Below are 19948 nucleotides of genomic sequence, written 5' to 3'. Positions count from 1 at the left end.
GTTTTAAAACATTGTACATGAAATCTGTCCAGGGTTCCACTGTGTTATTTTGGAGGTGTGCACCTCATAGTACAACTGCGCAGGTGTGTAGCTAAGATGTAAGTTGCACTGCGACATTAAAAAAGGAACATATTGCTCTTTTTGGAAGTATATTATTATCTGTTTATCTGTACATTAACTTAAAAACATTGTTCTTGAGAAAGAGAAATACATTTATTCTTCCTATGAATCAAAAGTAGCTTTTGTTTCTCAGAAATATATATATAGTACAAGGTTGTAAAAATCTAAGTTGTAAAACCAATAAACTGAATTACCGCACAAATTAATGCATTTCTGTGTATTTATTTCGATAATAAAACGTTACAAAATGAGGCTACCCTGAACTGAAGCAGTTATTCAACCCTTCAGGGACCCACATGTGCAGGATTTTTCGATGATAGGACAAGGAATGAAAACACTACTCTTTAAATAAAGAGGAGAACTGATTATTAACGTTGCTTTTTGTATAGCATTGTTACTTTCGAGGTCATATACACTGACCAGTAAAATCAATTTAGCGGCAGAAACAGTCTAACAGGATTTAACGCGTTTTCCTATGATAAAGTTGGTTCCTTATCGGCACCGGTAAGATTCTGAGGTGGAGTTACCATCATGGCTGCCACGGTAAGTTTTCTACCATGCAAACCTATCCTAAAACATGTTTACCTCGCGTTTGAGCTGGGACTCTAAGGTCTTTTAAAAAGGTCGAATAATTTACATTTGTGTATTTAGCTATGTGTATAAATTGACCAGAATGGCGTCAGTATAACATGCAGTTTGCTACACGCCCCTTTTAGAACATGTTGTACAAACGCAAATGATTGTGGTAGAACTATGTCCATGTTATAGCTATCTATGAATGTGGAGTTTAAAGTAGATCTAAAATTGTATAGTAATGTAGCCCAGTGTTTCTCTGTATTTCAGGATTAACGTTGTAGGTAGCCTACTCTTTAAATATGATTAAAGAAGATTAAGGTGACCTTCGAAATCTCTCCTAAACTTGTTAGCTAGCTTAATTGTATCCATTTAACGTTCATTATTTCACTCTAGAAGATCCTGCTCAACAAGCTCAATGTCTTATCTCTCTGATGAGGATCAAATTAATATTGCAATCTTGGTTTAAAAATAAAATGCAATCATGATTTAATAAGAAAATACTGTTCTGGTAACTGTAATACTATTCATGACAATTAGGGCTGGGGCTTGCCAGAGACTTCATGATATTATCACGATACTTGGGTGGCGATATGTGTTACGATTCTAGCTATAGACCTATTTCGATTCTATACTGAGATTTTAATTGTGATTTGATGTTCCAAACATATTGCTCACTATATAACTTCTCTGTAGGGTTTTCAATGGTTAGCTTTTCCCGCGGCTGGCTCCATGTGAACGACAATCATGTTGCTGTGTTTTTTAATTGTTAGAAACTAAAATAATCATCATGTCACTGGTTTGAAACATATAGCCCTTATATCAGTGAGAATTAATCTTTCAAATAAAAAATATATTTACATGCATGGCCACGCAGTCATGGGTGAACAGGGAGTACAGGAGAGGGCTGAGAACACACCCTTGTGGGGCCCCAGTGTTGAGGATCAGCGAGGTGGAGATGTTGTTACCTACCCTCACCACCTGGGGGAGGCCTGTCAGGAAGTCCAGGACCCAGTTGCACAGGGCGGGGTCGAGGCCCAGGGTCTCGAGCTTATTGACGAGTTTGGAGGGTACAATGGTATTAAATGCTGAGCTGTAGTCGATGAACAAATCAAATCAAAGTTTTTGTCACGTGTGCCGAATACAACAGTGAAATGCTTACTTACAGGCTCTAACCAATAGTGCGAAAAAAATGTGTGTGTGTGTGTGTGTGTAGGTAAGTAAAGAAATAAAACAACAGTAAAAAGACATTTGAAAATAACAGTAGCAAGGCTATATACAGACACCGGTTAGTCAGGCTTATTGAGGTAGTATTTACATGTAGGTATGGTTAAAGTGGCTATGCATATATGATGAACAGAGAGTAGCAGTAGCGTAAAAAGAGGGGTTGGCGGGTGGTGGGACACAATGAAGATAGCCCGGTTAGCCAATGTGCGGGAGCATTGGTTGGTCTGGCCAATTGAGGTAGTATGTACATGAATGTATAGTTAAAGTGACTATGCATATATGATAAACAGAGAGTAGCAGCAGCGTAAAATAGGGGTTGGGAGGAGGCACACAATACAAATAGTCCCGGTAACCTTTTGGTTACCTGTTCAGGAGTCTTATGGCTTGGGGGTAAAAACTGTTAAGAAGTATTTTTGTCCTAGTCTTGGCACTCCGGTACTGCTTGCCATGCGGTAGAAGAGAGAACAGTCAATGACTGGGGTGGCTAGGGTCTTTGACAATTTTTAGAGCCTTCCTCTGACACTGCCTGGTGTAGAGGTCCTGGATGGCAGGCAGCTTTGCCCCAGTGATGTACTGGGCCGCACGCACTACCCTCTGAAGTAGAGGTCGACCGATTAATCGGAATGGCCGATTTAATTAGAACCGTTTTCAAGTTTTCATAACAATCTGTATTTTTGGACCCTGACTTGCCAATATATATTTTTTTTTAAACGTTTATTTTTACATTTTTAATCAAATTTTTTATACATCTTTATTTAACCTGTCTATGACACAGGTTCTGCTAACGGAACCCCCCCCAACATTTCGCTCAAAAGGCAGCGCGGGAAATTCACACATTAACCAGTCCAATACAGCAAATGAAAGATAAACATCTTGTTAATCTACCCATCGTGTCTGATTTTTAAAAATGTTTTACAGCGAAAACACCACCAAATCAGAAAAAACAGCCAAAGATGGTCACAAAAGCAGAATTAGAGATAAAATTAATCACTAACCTTTGATAATCTTCATCAGATGACACTCATATGACATCATGTTACACAATACATTTATGTTTTGTTCGATAATATGCGTATTTATATCCACAAATCTCGGTTTACATTGGCGCCATGTTCAGAAATGGCTCCAAAATATCCGGAGTAATTAGAGATAACAGAAATACTCATCATAAACCTTTGACGAAAGATACATGTTTTACATATAATTAAAGATACACTGGTTCTTAATGCAACCGCTGTGTCAGATTTTTAAGAACGTTACGAAAAAAGCATACCATGCAATAATCTGAGACGGCGCTCAGATTTAAATATATTTCTCCGCCATCTTTGAGTCAACAGAAAAACGAAATTACATCATAAATATTCCCTTACCTTTGATGATCTTTCATCAGAATGCAGTGCAAGGAATCCTAGTTCCGCAATAAATAGTTGTTTTGTTCGATAATGTCCATTACTAGTGTCCAATTAGCTACTTTTGCGAGCACGATTAGCTCACATGTCCAAAAGCTGGCACCGGTCCAGGCGAACTCGGACAAAAACTTCAAAAAGTTATATTCCAGGTCGAATAAACTGGTCAAACTAAGTAGAGAATCAATCTTCAGAGTGTTATTATCATATATATTCAATAACGTTACAACCGGAGCATTCGTTTTTGTCTACAGAGTAATGGAACGCAAGGCGATATAATAAGTACTGTGCGTAACCAGGAACTGGCATTCTGCCAGACCAGTGACTCAAATAGCTGTCAGTCCCACATCACACTAGAGGCTTCATTCCATGTTCTACTGACTGTTGACATCTAGTGGAAGGCGTAGGAAGTGCGAACAGATCCATATCTTATTTGGATGTGAATAGGCAATGAGTTGAAAATCAACCAGCCCCAGAATTTCCACTTCCTGTTTGGAAGTTTGCCTGCCCTATGAGTTCTGTTATACTCACAGACATAATTCAAACAGTTTTAGAAACTTCAGCGTTTTCTATCCAATAGTAATAATAATATGCATATATTAGCATCTGGGACAGAGTAGCAGGCAGTTCACTATGGGCACGCAATTCATCCAAAGTGAAAATGCTGCCCCCTATCCCTAAAAGGTTAACTAGGCAAGTCCATTAAGAACACATTCTTATTTTCAATGACTGCCTAGGAATGGTGGGTTAACTGCCTTGTTCAGGGGCAGAACGACAGATTTTTACCTTGTCAGCTCGGGGATTTGTTTTTGCAACCTTCCGGTTACTAGTCCAACGCTCTAACCACCTGCCTTACATTGCACTCCACGAGGAGCCTGCGTGGCAGGCTGACTACCTGTTACGCGAGGGCAGCAAGAAGCCAAGGTAAGTTGCTAGCTAGCGTTAAACTTATAAAAAACAATCAATCTTAACATAATCACAGGACACGCTAGATAAACTAGTAATATCATCAACCATGTGTAGTTAACTAGTGCTTGATTGTTTGATTGTATTTTCTAAGATAAGTTTAATGCTAGGTAGCAACTTACCTTGGCTTACTGCATTCGCGTAACAGGCAGTCTCATTGTGGAGTGCAACGAGAGAGAGGCAGGTCGTTATTGCGTTGGACTAGTTAACTATAAGGTTGCAAGATTGAATACCCCGAGCTGACAAGGTGAAAATCTGTCGTTTTGCCCCTGAACGAGGCAGTTAACCCACCGTTCCTAGGCCGTCATTGAAAATAAGGATGTGTTCTTAACTGACTTGCCTAGTTAAATAAAGGTGTAAAAAAAAAAAGATTTCCAATTGTTATGAAAACTTGAAATCGACCCTAATTAATCGGCCATTCCGATTAATCGGTCGACCTCTAGTAGATAATGCGGTCGGCATTTGATTGTGAGGAATTCTAAGTCAGGTGAATTAAAGGACTTGAGTTCCTGTATGTTGTTATGATCACACCACGTCTCGTTAATCACAAGGCATACACCCCCGCCCTTCTTCTTACCAGAGAGATGCTTGTTTCTGTTGGCGCGATGTGTGAAGAAACCAGGTGGCTGTACCGACTCCGATAGCGTGTCTCGAGTGAGCCATGTATCCATGAAACAAAGAACGTTAGTCTCTGATGTCTCTCTGGAAGGCAACCCTTGCTCGGATTTCGTCTACCTTGTTGTCAAGAGACTGGACATTGACCAGAAGACCGCTCCGTCTGCCCCTTCTGCGGCGCCTTTGTTTTGGGTCGCTGGCTGGAATCCGATCCATTGTCCTGGGTGGTGGGCCAAACAGAGGATCCGTTTCGGGAAAGTCGTACTCCTGGTCGTAATGTTGGGGAGTTGACGTTGCTCTTATATCCAATAGTTCCTCCCGACTGTATGTAATAAAACCTAAGATTTCCTGGGGTAACAATGTAAGAAATAAACAAAATACTGTATAGTTTCCTAGGAACGCGAAGCGGCCATGTAGATCAGTTACGCTTACACAGATAGCCTAGATAATTAACATAGATGGTAGTCCCTGTCTTCTGTACAAGCGCTGTAACATGGAGATATGGCCATAGGGAACACTAACCCTATACAGGTGTGTAGTAAGTGAACCTATTGTTTTGGGGAAATCATTTCTCATTGATATGAAGGATACGTTCCTTATTTCTACAAAACCATACTACAGGCGATGCTTTGGTAACTTTCAGGGCTCTTAATATAAGTCCCCCGGAAGATGTCGTTGTCAATAGGTGCTAACATGCTGACCACATCGCCCATGTTGTGTGCGCGAGCATTGCAAAATAAATGTACACGTTATTCAATCGTTGCACCCACTCTGCTCGCTAGCGTCTGCATAGCCAGACGCTAAAATAGAACTTGGTTATAGGAGGATTTTAGGAGAATATACCCACGTGGCTGATTGAAAGATGAACTGAGTTCCACACTCCAGTCCAGTTGGTGGTCCAGTTGGTGGTAGTAATGCACCTTAAAATTGGTTGCCATATAAAGTCCGAAGAAGACGAAGCCTGAAGGAGTAGAGATTACTAGAAACAAACTTTTACCCTTTTATCTGTGAATTAATTGTTGTAGAGGACCTTGTGCATTTCAGGTAAAATAACAACCCAATGTTTATCTCAGGACAAATTAACTAGCAACAGCAAGCTAGCTAGCTAAATTGCCATAAATGCTTTTCGACCTGTCCCCAAATTAATATAGTTGGTTCAGAGTTTGTTTTGATGTTTCAACCTGCGTGTCCTGATCGCGTCTGGTGTTGGTGGACAAAATCAACATGCATGCATGCATGCAAGTGGTCTGGTCTGCATGATACAGTAGTTAGTGTCTATGAATGGGCTAACTATATGCCTGCTGAAAGAAAACGAGTTTTGATGAGTCAGGGAAATAAAAGTGCTACCTACAGTAGCAAAAAAAATACAAATTGATAATTGGATTCAAATATCGATATATTAATCACTAATGATGATGCAGTATCTTTAGGCCTATCCTTTTCAACATAATTTACAGTAAAATATTTTCCAATATAGGTCCAAAGTAGGACTGGCTGGCACAAAACGGGTGTAAGCCAATATTTTACCGGATTCAACTGTGCTTCATCAATAACTGTTGATGTGAATTTCAGACTGGAAAACCACTTTAGGCCTATCCTGACAAAGGTCTGTGTTTGTGTGTCTCTCTGCAGGTAGTGAAGCTGGCGGTGATCCCAGCAGCAATGGGATTGGCCTCATTTCGAGTTTATGCCATGAGTCAGTACAAAACAGAGACTGTGCTGCTCTCCCCTAGAGAGGTAATCTAAGAACCAAGATGTAGAATTTACTCAAGAACAGTTACTTATTTCTCGTTTGTTTTTATTGTACTTTACTTTTTTATACATATTTTATATTACTACTGATATTCATAACTACATTGTTGGGAAAGAGCAAGCAAGAAGGGCATTTCGCTCTGCTTGTGCACGTGACAATGAACTTGAAACCTGATGTGTGTGACTATTGCCACCTTTGTTGATCCTATTGATCTATTGTACTGTCCTCAGTTGTCCATCTATGCTCCAGACCCTCCAGCAACGCACTACATGAATGAGCAGCCTGGAGCTCTGCAGAACGGGCTGGGTGTGGTCCGGGTGGGGCTGCAACCATACGTTACTGCCGTTAAGGTATAGAAACACTAACTGGTTCTGATGGCCTCTTTCACTGGTGACTGACTTGACTGGTTGTGTTGGCTGATGTTGAATATTCATCAATATAAGTTTTTAAGAATGACTTGCAGGAAGTTTTGGAATGGCTCTTTAGTTCATTTATTGTAAAAATCGACTATTACTGAGAACTCTAATTTTGTGTTCGATGCCATGAGATCGATAGAAGGTGAGGGACTTTATCAAAATGGCTGCTTTTGTGGTATAACTTATGTAATATCTCAGTTGGTTTGTTTTGCAAACAAGTTGTATTTTGTGCTAATTTCTGACCATTGTTTTTCCAGAATGCTTATACCTCTGTCAAGGTCGGAGCTGTAACAGTCTATACTGCTGGACACGGTGAGGAGTGGGGGAGTTCTGTTGACACATGAGTAGGTCTGTTCTGCTATCGCTGCAAAACCTTTTTTCCATGTTTATTTTACCTAGATACATATGAGTTCCTGAGAGATCCTTCTCCTGGTTTTATGCCGAGGGTCGGTGTAATCACAGTCTCTGGGTTAGCGGGTCTGATCCTGGCAAGGAAAGGTAATGAGTTGCTGCATTAAAGATATTGCGCTGTTCAGGAGGATGTGACATTACAGATAGTTCAGAAAGAAATGTGTTGTGTAAAACTGATGATTGTCTCTGATAGAATAGGGCATTGTGTCTGATCATTCTATATCTATGCAATGTACAGAACGTTTCACATCACTGAATACGGCCCAGATTATTGACCATTATTATAGATGATCTGAAATGTACACATTGCAGTAAAATGTCTGAAAAAGCAGGTTGCCAAATGTCTCTTTGGTATCATGTTCCACTATGTACAGTAGCTGACTGGTTATTTCTCTGCAGGGTCACGTCTGATGAGGCTGGGGGTTCCTCTGGGTATGGCCACTGTAGGCACTTCCGTGTGCTACCCCACTCAGACAGTGGGTGTTGTAAAGGTATAGTAATTCCACAGATTAATGTACAGGGACACTTTTGCCCCAGCTTCCTTTTGAGTGTCACTAAGATCTTTTTACTCACTATTATATAAATATAATGAGATCCAATACTTTAGACTGTTTAGACACCTTTTGTATTATTGCACAATATCGTTTTTTTAATGCAGATGTCAAGTTTAAGTCGGAAGCTTACATACACTTAGGTTGGCGTCATTAAAACTAGTTTTTCAACCACTCTTTCTTGTAAACAAACTATAGTTTTGGCATGTCGGTTAGGCCATCTACTTTGTGCGTGACACAAGTAATTTTTCCAACAATTGTTTACAGACAGATTATTTCACTTATAATTCACTGTATCACAATTCCAGTGGGTCAGAAGTTTACATACACTAAGTTGACTGTGCCTTTTAAACAGCTTGGTAAATTCCAGAAAATGATGTCATGGCTTTAGAAGCTTCTGATAGGCTAATTGACCTCATTTGAGTCAATTGGAGGTGTACCTGTGGATGTATTTCAAGACCTACCTTCAAACTCAGTGCCTCTTTGCTTGACATCATGGGAAAATCTAAAGAAATCAGCCAAGACCTCAGAAGAAAAATTGCAGACCTCCACAAGTCTGGTTCATCCTTGGGAGCAATTTCCAAACGCCTGAAAGTACCACGTTGATCTGTACAAACAATAGTACGCAAGTATAAACACCGCTCAGCAAGGAAGAAGCCACTGCTCCAAAACCGCCATAAAAAACCCAGACTACGGTTTGCAACTGCACATGGGGATGAAAATTGTACTTTTTGGAGAAATGTCCTCTGGTCTGATGAAACAAAAATAGAACTGTTTGGCCATAATGACCATTGTTATGTTTGGAGGAAAAAGGGGGAGGCTTGCAAGCCGAAGAACACCATCCAAACCGTGAAGCACGGGGGTGGCAGCATTATGTTGTGGGGGTGCTTTGCTGCTGGAGGGACTGGTGCACTTCACAAAATAGATGGCATCATGATGGAGGAAAATTACGTGGATATATTGAAGCAACATCTCAAGACATCAGTCAGGAAGTTAAAGCTTGGTCGCAAATGGGTCTTCCAAATGGCTTTAGGACAAAAAAATCTAGATATTGGAGTGGCCATCACAAAGCCCTGACCTCAATCCCACAGAAATTTTGTGGGCAGAACTGAAAAAGCATGTGTGAGCAAGGAGGCCTACAAACCTGACTCAGTTCCACCAGCTCTGTCAGGTAGGAATGGGCCAAAATTCACCCAACAGGGAATTTTTACTAGAATTAAGTGTCAGGAATTATGAAAGCAAAATACATTTAAACTCAGTTAAGGTGCATGTAAACTTCTGACTTCAACTGTATGTACATTTTTGTAACATCCATGTGCATATGAGCTAAAATTGTAGCTGAAACTTGTGGATTCCCTGTGTTATGCCATAGGTGCCTAACAATGTGTTTCTGTTCTTCTGCAGATCACGGGGCAGAAGATGTATGCAGCAAGCCAGTACACTACATCATCTATGGCATCCATATTTAAATCAAAGCCCAAAGAAATAACCCCCCCAACTGTCAGTCTTGAGGTACAACAGACTATTGACATTACTGATGCTTTTTTCATCTAGTCTGTTCTTATATTTAAATGGTTTTCACTGTGGAAAACTTGAGTACCAGCGTTCTAGCTACAGTGGGGAGAACAAGTATTTGATACACTGCCGATTTTGCAGGTTTTCCTACTTACAAAGCATGTAGAGGTCTGTAATTTTTATCATAGGGTCTCTTCAACTGTGAGAGACGGAATCTCAAACAAAAATCCAGAAAATCACATTGTATGATTTTTAAGTAATTAATTTGCATTTTATTGCATGACATAAGTATTTGATACATCAGAAAAGCAGAACTTAATATTTGGTACAGAAACCTTTGTTTGCAATTACAGAGATCATACGTTTCCTGTAGTTCTTGACCAGGTTTGCACACACTGCAGCAGGGATTTTGGCCCACACCTCCATACAGACCACCTCCAGATCCTTCAGGTTTCGGGGCTGTCGCTGGGCAATACGGACTTTTAGCTCCCTCAAAAGATGTTCTATTGGGTTCAGGTCTGGAGACTGGCTAGGCCACTCCAGGACCTTGATGCTTCTTACGGAGCCACTCCTTAGTTGCCCTGGCTGTGTGTTTCGGGTCGTTGTCATGCTGGAAGATTCAGCCACGACCCATCTTCAATGCTCTTACTGAGGGAAGGAGGTTGTTGGCCAAGATCTCGCAATACATGGCCCCATCCATCCTCCCTTCAATACGGTGCAGTCATCCTGTCCCCTTTGCAGAAAAGCATCCCCAAAGAATGATGTTTCCACCTCCATGCTTCACGGTTGAGATGGTGTTCTTGTACTCCTCCTTCTTCTTCCTCCAAACACGGCGAGTGGAGTTTAGAACAAAAAGCTCTATTTTTTGTCTCATCAGACCACATGACCACCTCCCATTCCTACTCTGGATCATCCAGATGGTCATTGGCAAACTTCAGATGGGCCTGGACATGCGCTGGCTTGAGCAGGGGGACCTTGCGTGCGCTGCAGGATTTTAATCCATGACGGCGTAGTGTGTTACTAATGGTTTTCTTTGAGACTGTGGTCCCAGCTTTCTTCAGGTCATTGACCAGGTCCTGCTGTGTAGTTCTGGGCTGATCCCTCACTTTCCTCATGATCATTGATGCCCCACGAGGTGAGATCTTGCATGGAGCCCTAGACAGAGGGTGAATTGACCGTCATCTTGGACTTTTTCTAATAATTGCGCCAACAGTTGTTGCCTTTTCACCAAGCTGCTTGCCTATTGTCCTGTAGCCCATCACAGCCTTGTGCAGGTCTACAATTTTATCCCTGATGTCCTTACACAGCTCTCTGGTCTTGGCCATTGTGGAGAGGTTGGAGTCTGTTTGATTGTGTGTGGACAGGTGTCTTTTATACAGGTAACAAGTTCAAACAGGTGCAGTTAATACAGGTAATGAGTGGAGCTTCTTAAAGAAAAACTAACAGGTCTGTGAGAGCCGGAATTCTTACTGGTTGGTAGGTGATCAAATACTTATGTCATGCAATAAGATGCAAATTAATTACTTAAAAATCAGACAATGTGATTTTCTGGATTTTTGTTTTAGATTCCGTCTCTCACAGTTGAAGTGTACCTATGATAAAAATTACAGACCTCTACATTCTTTGTAAGTAGGAAAACCCGCAAAATCGGCAGTGTATCAATTACTTGTTCTCCCCACTGTAGGTCAATGATTTATAGATCTAACAAACTGTTTAAAGCTCTCTCAGGAGTTGAAAACTTGAGTTTGAACAGCATTTTTTTATGGATTAAACAGAACTTGACCAAAGTTTTCCTGTTTACAAGCAGCAAGCCCCCCAAGCTACCATCCCTGAGCCAGAAGTATCAGAGGCAAAGCCCCTCCCTGAATCTGAATCATCTGAACCAGCCAAGCCTGCTGTTGACAAGGCTTCCCCCACTGAACCTAGTTCTGCCTCAGGCCCCGTAGAGGGTGCTCCATCTGTCGTTGAACCTGCCCCTCAGTCCACCACAGAGGTGGCCCCTGCAGAGGGTTCTATTGACACTGAGCCTGCTGCAGCTGAACCTGAGGCAGTCACAGTGGTGGAGCAAGAGGCTGTTCAGACGGCCCTTGTGCCTGCCCCTGCAACTCCTGTTGAGGAAGCTGCTGAAGAGATTCCTGCACCTGCCCCTGTTGAGGCTGTCCCTGTACCTCCCCCAGCAGCGGAAGTAATTCCTCTCCCACCTCCTGCTGAAGAGACAGAGCTTCCACCCCTTGCATCTGTTGAGGAGGAAGCTGCTCCTTCACCCCCTGCACCTGTTGAGGATGCTGCTCCTTCACCCCCTGCACCTGTTGAGGAGGATGCTGCTCCTTCACCCCCTGCACCTGTTGAGGAGGATGCTGCTCCTTCACCCCCTGCACCTGTTGAGGAGGATGCTGCTCCTTCACCCCCGGCAGCTGTTGAGGAGGAAGCTGCTCCTTCACCCCCTGCAGCAGAAGAGTCTGCCCCTGCACCTATAGAGGGGGTTGCTGACCCACCTCCTGTAGCTGAAGAGACTGCACCTGCTCCTGTTGACGAGGCTACTCCTCCAGCTACAACAGAGGAGCCATCTGGGATTGTAACAAAAACTGCTGGTGAGTCACGCAAATCAATGTGAAGCAGTAGAGGCTGGTGGGAGGAGCTATAGGAGAACGGGCTCATTGTAATGGATTGAATGGAACAGAGTCCAACATGGTTTCTGTATGCATGATATCGTTCCATTTATTCCATTACAGCCATTACAATGAGCTCGTTCTCCTACAGCTCCTCTTACCAGCTGCCTCTCAGAAGATATCTTCATCTAAATAGTTTGCTTAATCTTCTTTATCAGATATTGATGTCCACTATAAAATTATATTTTTTGTATTTCCAGGGAAACCCAAATTTGCACCAGACCCGAAGTTAATTGACCTTGGCCAGGCCAGCCCTGAGGATGCGGACCTGTACAGCACGCGTGGATGAAGAATGACAGGAGGAGAAGGTGGGGGATATGTGGGAGGGAGGGGAAGGTTAAGGGTAATCTCCAGAAATTAAAAAATAATAAAGCAACACTTTTTTTAGGTGCCTATTTCTCTCTTTACCTCAGTGATAGGGAACAGTTAGTCCTATACAGGCTGTGTCCCGATTATCCACCCTTCTCCCCAAGTGTGCAATTGCGTACTACCGGTCATGGATTTAACAATTTGTATCCATGTCAGGGAGGAAGATTGGGAATCAGGTTGCAGCCATAGTGTGTTGGAATTTTGACCTCTGGAGTCATCCGTTTCTTTGCATGGCCTGCAGTTTACATGTAGACACCCACAGGGAACAGGGTGCAGGTCATCATCTGCATCCACAGGCACAAACGGACATCTTTACACCCTACTTCCAGAGCCACTACACAAGGTTTACTTACCAATACTTACTCAGTGGTCAGTTCATTAGGTACACTCTAGTACTGGGTCGGACCACCCTTTGTCTCCAGAACAGCCTGAATTGTTTGGGGTGTGGACACGTTGCTCAGTTGGTATCAAGGGACCTAACGTGTGCCAGGAAAACATTCCCCACTCCATTACACCACCGCCGACACCAGGCAGGTTGGGGCCATAGACTCATGCTGTTTGCGCCAAATCCGGACTCTGCCATCAGCATGACGTGACAGGAACCGGGATTCGCAGGACCAGGCAATGTTTTTCCGCTCTTCAATTGTCCAATGTTGGTGATCGCGTGCTCACTGGAGCCGCTTCTTATTAGCTGAGATGGGTAGAACCCGGTGTGGTCGTCTGCTGCAATAGCCCATCTGTGACCAGGACTGACGAGTTGTGCGTTCCGAGATGCAGTTCTGCACACCACTGTTGTACGTTGTCGTTATTTGCCTGTTTGTGGCCCGCCTGGTAGCTTGCACGATTCATGCCATTCTCCTTCAACCTCTAATCAACGAGCTGTTTTCATCCACAGGACTGATGTGGGTGATGTTTTTTGTTTGTCGCAACATTCTCGGTAAACCTTAGACACTGTAATTTGTGAAAAGCCCAGGAGATCGGCTGTTTCTGAGATATTGGAATCATACCATGCTCAAAGTCGCTTAGGTAACTCGTTTTGCCCATTCTAACGTTCAATCGAACAGTAACTGAGCGCTTCACTGCCTGTTTTATATAGCGAGCCATGGCCACGTGACTCAGTCTTGTCTGTAAGAGCGGACCATTTTCGTGAACTGGATGGTATACCTAATAAACTGGTCACAGAATGTAGATTTATTTGTGGAGCTCGTTAACACTGTTATACTGTGAAAGAAGTTACTCAAACAAATTCCGTTACTAACCAAACTGGACCATTTATACAATAAGAATTCATAATAGGCATTTTTTTTTTTTTACTAGGGACTTGTCATTTACTTAGGTCACTGCTACGCTGTCGTTTTTTTTGTCTTGCGAATTTACCTTCTCCTATTATTCAGGTCAGTCTATGCAAATATTTTCCATGTGGCATTTTGTCAAGTGAGCTGTTCTAAAACGCATTCATGTTTTTATAGCATTTGTAAGACCTTGTAGAACTGGAGTTGAACCTTTTTCATTTCTAAAAACCCAACGTATATGGATGTGTGCAGTTCATGCGCAAGATGGACACTTCCCAACATGCCCACATACTAGAGGCACCTGGAGGACATGTTATGGACTGACTGGTTTGATACACTACAAGGCCAAAAGTGGATTTGGCTATTTCAGCCACACCGGTTGTTGACAGGTGTATAAAATTGAGCACACAGCCGTGCAATCTCCATAGCCAAACATTGGCAGTAGAATGGCCTTACTTAAGAGCTCAGTGACTTTCAAAATAGCACCCTCATAGGATGCCACCTTTCCAACAAGTCAGTTCGTCAAATCTCGGCCATGCTAGAGCTGCCCCGGTCAACTGTAAGTGCTGTTATTGTGAAGTGGAAATGTCTAGGAGCAACAACGTCTCAGCCGCCAAGTGCTAGGCCACACAAGCTCAGAGAACGGGACCGCCGAGTGCTGAAGCGTGTAGCCCGTAATAATCACCTGTCTACCGAGTTTCAAACTGCCTCTGGAAGTAACATCAGCACAATAACTGTTAGTTGGGAGCTTAATGAAATGGGTTTCCATGGCTGAGCAGCTGTATACATGCGCAATGCCAGCGTCGGCTAGAGTGGTGTATAGCTTGCCTCCATTGAACTCTGGAGCAGGACCACCACTTGGCGGCTGAGACGTTGTTGCTCCTAGACATTTCCACTTCACAATAACAGCACTTACAGTTGACCGGGGCAGCTCTAGCATGGCAGAGATTTGATGCTCTCAGGAGTGATTAATCACACTTCACCATCTGGCAGTCCCACGGACATATTTGGATTTGGCGAATGCCAGGAGAACGCTACCTGCCCCGATGCATAGTGCCAACTGTAAAGTTTGGTGGAGGAGGAATAATGGTCTAGGGATGTTTTTTATGGTTCGGGCTAGGCCCCTTAGTTCCAGTGAAAAATCTTAATGCTCCAACATACAATGACATTCTAGACAATTCTGTGCCTCCAAATTTGTGGCAACAGTTTGGGGAAGGCCCTTTCCTGTTTCAGCATGACAATTCCCCCGTGCACAAAGCGAGATCCATACAGAAATAGTTTGTTGAGATCAGTGTGGAAGAACTTGACTGGCCTGCACAGAGCCCTGACTTCAACCACGTCGAACACCTTTGGGATGAATTAAAATGCAGACTGTGAGCCAGGCCTAATTGCCCAACATCTTGTGGCTGAATGGAAGCAAGTCCCTGCATCAATTTTCCAACATTAGTGGAAAGCCTTCCCAGAAGAGTGTAGGCTGTTTTGGCTGCAAAGGGGACCAACTCCATATGAATGATTTTGGAATGAGATGTTCGACAAGCAGGTGTCCTCATACTTTTGGTCATGTAGTCTGTGTGTTGGAATCATTTGAATGATGTCCTAGTACTTGATGTCAGTTTGAAAATACATGTTTTTTTTTTAATAGAACTATCAATGTAATTTCATATTTTTGTGGGTATTTTACAGATAGGAGAACATATTTTACAATTTAACATGTTTTAACACTTCCCTGAATTCAGCTGTTGGATATCAATCTTCACCATGATAAAGTTTTATTTTGTTCATTAGAATAACCAAATATGGAATAAAGGCATTTTTCTCGATCTCCACTCTTCTCACTTTTTAATCTGAGCAGTGAAACCGTGCAAATGGAAAAGTGTTGTGATAGTCATGCAAAGACGTGTGGATGATTTAAGAGGAGTATTTGGTATGAAACACTAGAGGGCGACAGTGTTTGCCATTCAGGTAAAACCAGCATTTTTATGAACCATGTCCATGTTTAGAGGAAGTGGTTTAAAATGAAGAAAAATAGGGGTATGGAAAGGAGAGACATTTTGATTTTCTTTCATATCAAAACATTTACGCAGTAGTAGGCCTACTGAATACTAATTTGACTGGTCATTGGGACTTGATAGACTGCAGTGAGTGTGCCTTCATAGCCTGTGTTTCATTATCGTTGGCTCCAATGGCGTATTCTAGGCGAGCCTCCATTTAATTGGTCTCTGAAGCTGATACCCTCCCAGATACACCATCCATAAACACAGCATGAAGGTTGCTTATGGAATGTGACCCTGGTCTGACCCTGGCCAGTCTGAGGCACTAGGAACTGGAATATTAGACCCTGGTAAACGAGATCCCCTTTCCTGGTTTTGATTATTGCAACATGTTCAACACGTTACTATGCTATATACTCCAATGCCAGAATGGCCAGAGAGAATCTTATGTTAGCGTTCCCTTTAACTGCTTATGTATCAATTACTTTGAGGGTACTTATGAATATTGAGGAAAACAGTGGTGTTTTGATCTCTGTAGGGGATTGGTTCCCTGGTCTGCAATGCGTCACCGTTTTGTAAAGCCAGGAAAACCCCAATGATTTATGATTTTTGTATTTTTATGGAAATCTCAAGATTGCTTAAACATTCCCAAGTACTTCCATCCAACTGGGTCTATACTCACAGGGGAGACATCTGTTTCTCTTGGATAGCCGTGAGGCTCACAGTTCACACGTGAAGATTCTACAGGAATTTACTTGTGCCCCTTAACTCTTTTACAAGATTTTTTAAAAATACAATGGGAAGATTGTGATGACTAGTGGTAGCTGTTACAAACAATGATACATTATAAAGTATTTAAAGGTCTATTTTCTATAATTTCCTAGTCTGACATTACATGAAAACATGTGAATAGCTGCCAACTGAGTATAGTTTGAGGACAGCAGGTCTATCTAAAGACTCTTAGGGCTTAGTCATTGCCAGATGCTCCCAATGGACATTAACATGTGAGAACGGATGAAGTTACCTCTATCCTAATTCTTTCTGAAATTTATCTATACATAGCTTCAGATGAGTCGGTGTCATTTCCATAGTAACAGGACATTCCTCCTCTTTCTGAGCCACCACTGGGTTCACAGTACATGGAGCAAAAGCATTTGTCTCCCCTTTGACATCATGTCACAGTTTTATCGCTCCCCAGGCTCTTGCTCCCCCATATTTGCATCCTGTGCCTTTTCTGGTCCCACAGTCATGTTCCCTTTTTTTCTCCCGGATACAGGCACATTCTCAGGGGCATTTTCCTCCTCACCCCATATTGGAGAAACTCACATCCACATGGGTCTTTACTGTAGGCTGTTGATGTGGATACACTGTAAAATTGATTTTGTTTCGGGTAGTGCAAGTGCCAATCTCTTTTCATACATGCAGTCATGCATCGTGGACTGTTGTCACACACGATAACTGATGTGTTTTTTCCCTTGGCTCCATCAGTCACTCTCATTATATGAGAGATAAGACAGTCAGTTAGCTTTGGGTGTCATGGCTAAGGTTTCCCACAGCTACTGCAGTGAACTCTTCCAGTTAATTAAGGAAGCTGTGAAATGTATCTATCTGACTGTTTGGACATGCGTATGCTAAATATTTGTATAAGCGAACCTGTAGCTGAGTGGGGGGTTGACACAAGATAGTTTAGTAATCCATGCATGTCACTCTTTTTTTCAGCCCTTAATGTAATTCAGCCGTCAAACTAAATCTGATACAGGCTTTTATAGAAAGGTTACAAGATTGAATCCCCGAGCTGACAAGGTAAAAATCTGTTGTTCTGCCCCTGAACAAGGCAGTTAACCCACTGTTCCTAGGCCGTCATTGAAAATAAGAATTTGTTCTTAACGGACTTTCCTAGTTAAATAAAGGTCAAATACATTTAAATATTAAAGTATTGAATTACATAATCTGTATATGACACACAGCTACACCATTTCCATTATTAGCTTGTAAAAACATACAAACTATGTCATGTAAAAACAAACAAATACCGTCACATTGTTTTTCAGGGCTATGAAATGTTTGAATAGGACATAGAGGACACACAATTTGTATCTTTCACAGTCAGTGGGACATATTCTCAACTCTCTGGTGAAATTAGTCCAAACAGACATGTTCTTGTGGGCTATTTGTGTGTTGCTCTTTGCAAGAGGTTACGAGAAGAGAGTTTGACCTGTGAGCATCACTGTGTTTAGAACAAACACTGATTCTCACCCAGCTCCTCATTGGACAATGAACCCCGGCCAGATTGCCCCATTAATTTCAGCATACTCTATTGAATGGGGCCCCTCCAGATGCAGTGGGTAAAAACTGCTGCTCTCCCTAAATGTGAGAAACAACCAGGAATCTCCTTCTCCGCCCTCCCCATCTTAATCCAATACAGACATGTGGTGGATTATGCAAGTACTGGACATGCTGTGTTTTCCCATGTTTCAGTGCTGCCAAAATATGCTCAGAGAGCCTAAGTGGTGAGTTACAACCCACGGTCTACATGGTTTTAATTCTGAACCTGAGAACCTCCAAACCCCTCAGGTCATTCTGTCCAACAGGGCATAGGGGGAGGAAGGAACAGTCTTGAGACTCTTTGCTGGTTACTATGAACCATGTAATTGATACAGTATGCTCTGGTTGATATTAGTGCTACATTATTTATCCATACTATTTGTCTTATGTTTCAAATGGGAACAGCAATATTGATATAATTTCTGTAGAAAATAAGACTCTTTCGATTTGATGTTTTGAAAATATGTGGACACCTGCTCGTTGAAATTTAATTCCAAAATCATGGGCATTAATATGGAGTTGTTCCCCCTTTGCTGCTATAACAGCTTCCATTCTTCTGGGAAGGCTTTCCACTAGAAGTTGGAACATTTCTGCGTGGACTTGCTTCCATTCAGCCACGAGCATTAGTGAGGTCAGGCACTGATGTTGGGCGATTAGGCCTGGCTTTGCATTCGGTATTCCAATTCATCCCAAAGGTGTTCGAAGGGGTTGAGGTCAGGGCTCTGTGCAAGTTCTTCCACACTGATCTTGACAAACCATTTCTGTATGGACCTCGCTTTGTGCATGGGGGAATTGTCATGCTGAGACAGGGAAGAGCCTTCCCCAAACTGTTGCCACAAAGTTGGAAGCACAGAATCATCTACAATGTCATTGTATGATGTAGTGTTAAGATTTCCCTTCACTGGAACTGAGGGACCTAGCCCGAACAATGAAAAACAGCCCCAGGACATTATTCCTCCGCCAACAAACCTTACAGTTTACACTATGCATTCGGGCATTTAGCTTTCTCCTGGCATCTGCCAAACCTAGATTTGTTTGTTGACGCTCCTGACAAACAGTTATCGTGCTGACAATGCTTCCAAAGGCAGTTTGTCACACTGTGGTGAGTGTTGCAACCGAGGACAGATGATCTTTACGCGCTTCAGCATTGGGCTGGTCCCGTTCTGTGAGCTTGTGTGGCCTAGCAATTCGCGTCTGAGCCATTGTTGCTTCTAGACGTTTCCACTTCACAATAACAGCACAGTTGACCGGGGCAGCTCTAGAAATTTGACGAACCGACTTGTTGGAAAGGTGTAAACCCAGTTCCTACCTTTCAATATAAAAATAGATTTTATCAAACAAAACTATGCTACATTTTATCTCTGGAACCCTCAGGATGACAAACCAGAGCAAGATTACTGAATGTAAGTACTTCAGATGGGAATGTATCAAACCAGTTGCCGTGATAGTTTTTTGTTGTCATAAATACAATGCTTTTAATTTTTTTTTAAAAATAAATATTTAGTACTAACTTATTCCTTGCCACACATTCTGAACTCCCCCCCCCCCCCCCCCGTGCGACGGTTGAGCAAATGTGCACTAATGTGATTAGCATGACGTTGAAAGTAATACAAACATTTCCCAGGACATAGACATGTCTTATGGGAGAAAGCTTAAATTCTTGTTAATCTAACTGCACTGGCCAATTTACAGTAGCTATTACAGTGAAAAAATACAATGATATTGTTTGAGGAGAGTGCACGGTTATGT

General features: G+C 42.3%; 1 protein-coding gene across 1 annotated transcript; it reads left to right on the top strand.

Moving 5' to 3' along the window:
- Positions 1–570: 570 nt before the first annotated feature.
- On the top strand, positions 571–15703 carry apool (apolipoprotein O-like). Its single transcript, XM_029672028.2, has 9 exons — positions 571–663; positions 6540–6644; positions 6891–7010; positions 7334–7388; positions 7476–7574; positions 7887–7978; positions 9443–9550; positions 11361–12144; positions 12423–15703. The coding sequence occupies exons 1-9, from the start codon at positions 652–654 to the stop codon at positions 12509–12511; spliced, it is 1464 nt and encodes a 487-aa protein (XP_029527888.1). The 5' UTR covers positions 571–651; the 3' UTR covers positions 12512–15703.
- The last annotated feature ends 4245 nt before the right edge of the window (positions 15704–19948 follow it).

Source organism: Oncorhynchus nerka, linkage group LG10 (genome assembly GCF_034236695.1).
Source record: "Oncorhynchus nerka isolate Pitt River linkage group LG10, Oner_Uvic_2.0, whole genome shotgun sequence".
NCBI lineage: Eukaryota > Metazoa > Chordata > Actinopteri > Salmoniformes > Salmonidae > Oncorhynchus > Oncorhynchus nerka.
Note: the sequence above shows the minus strand (reverse complement) of the source record. Positions and strands in the feature narration are given on the sequence as shown.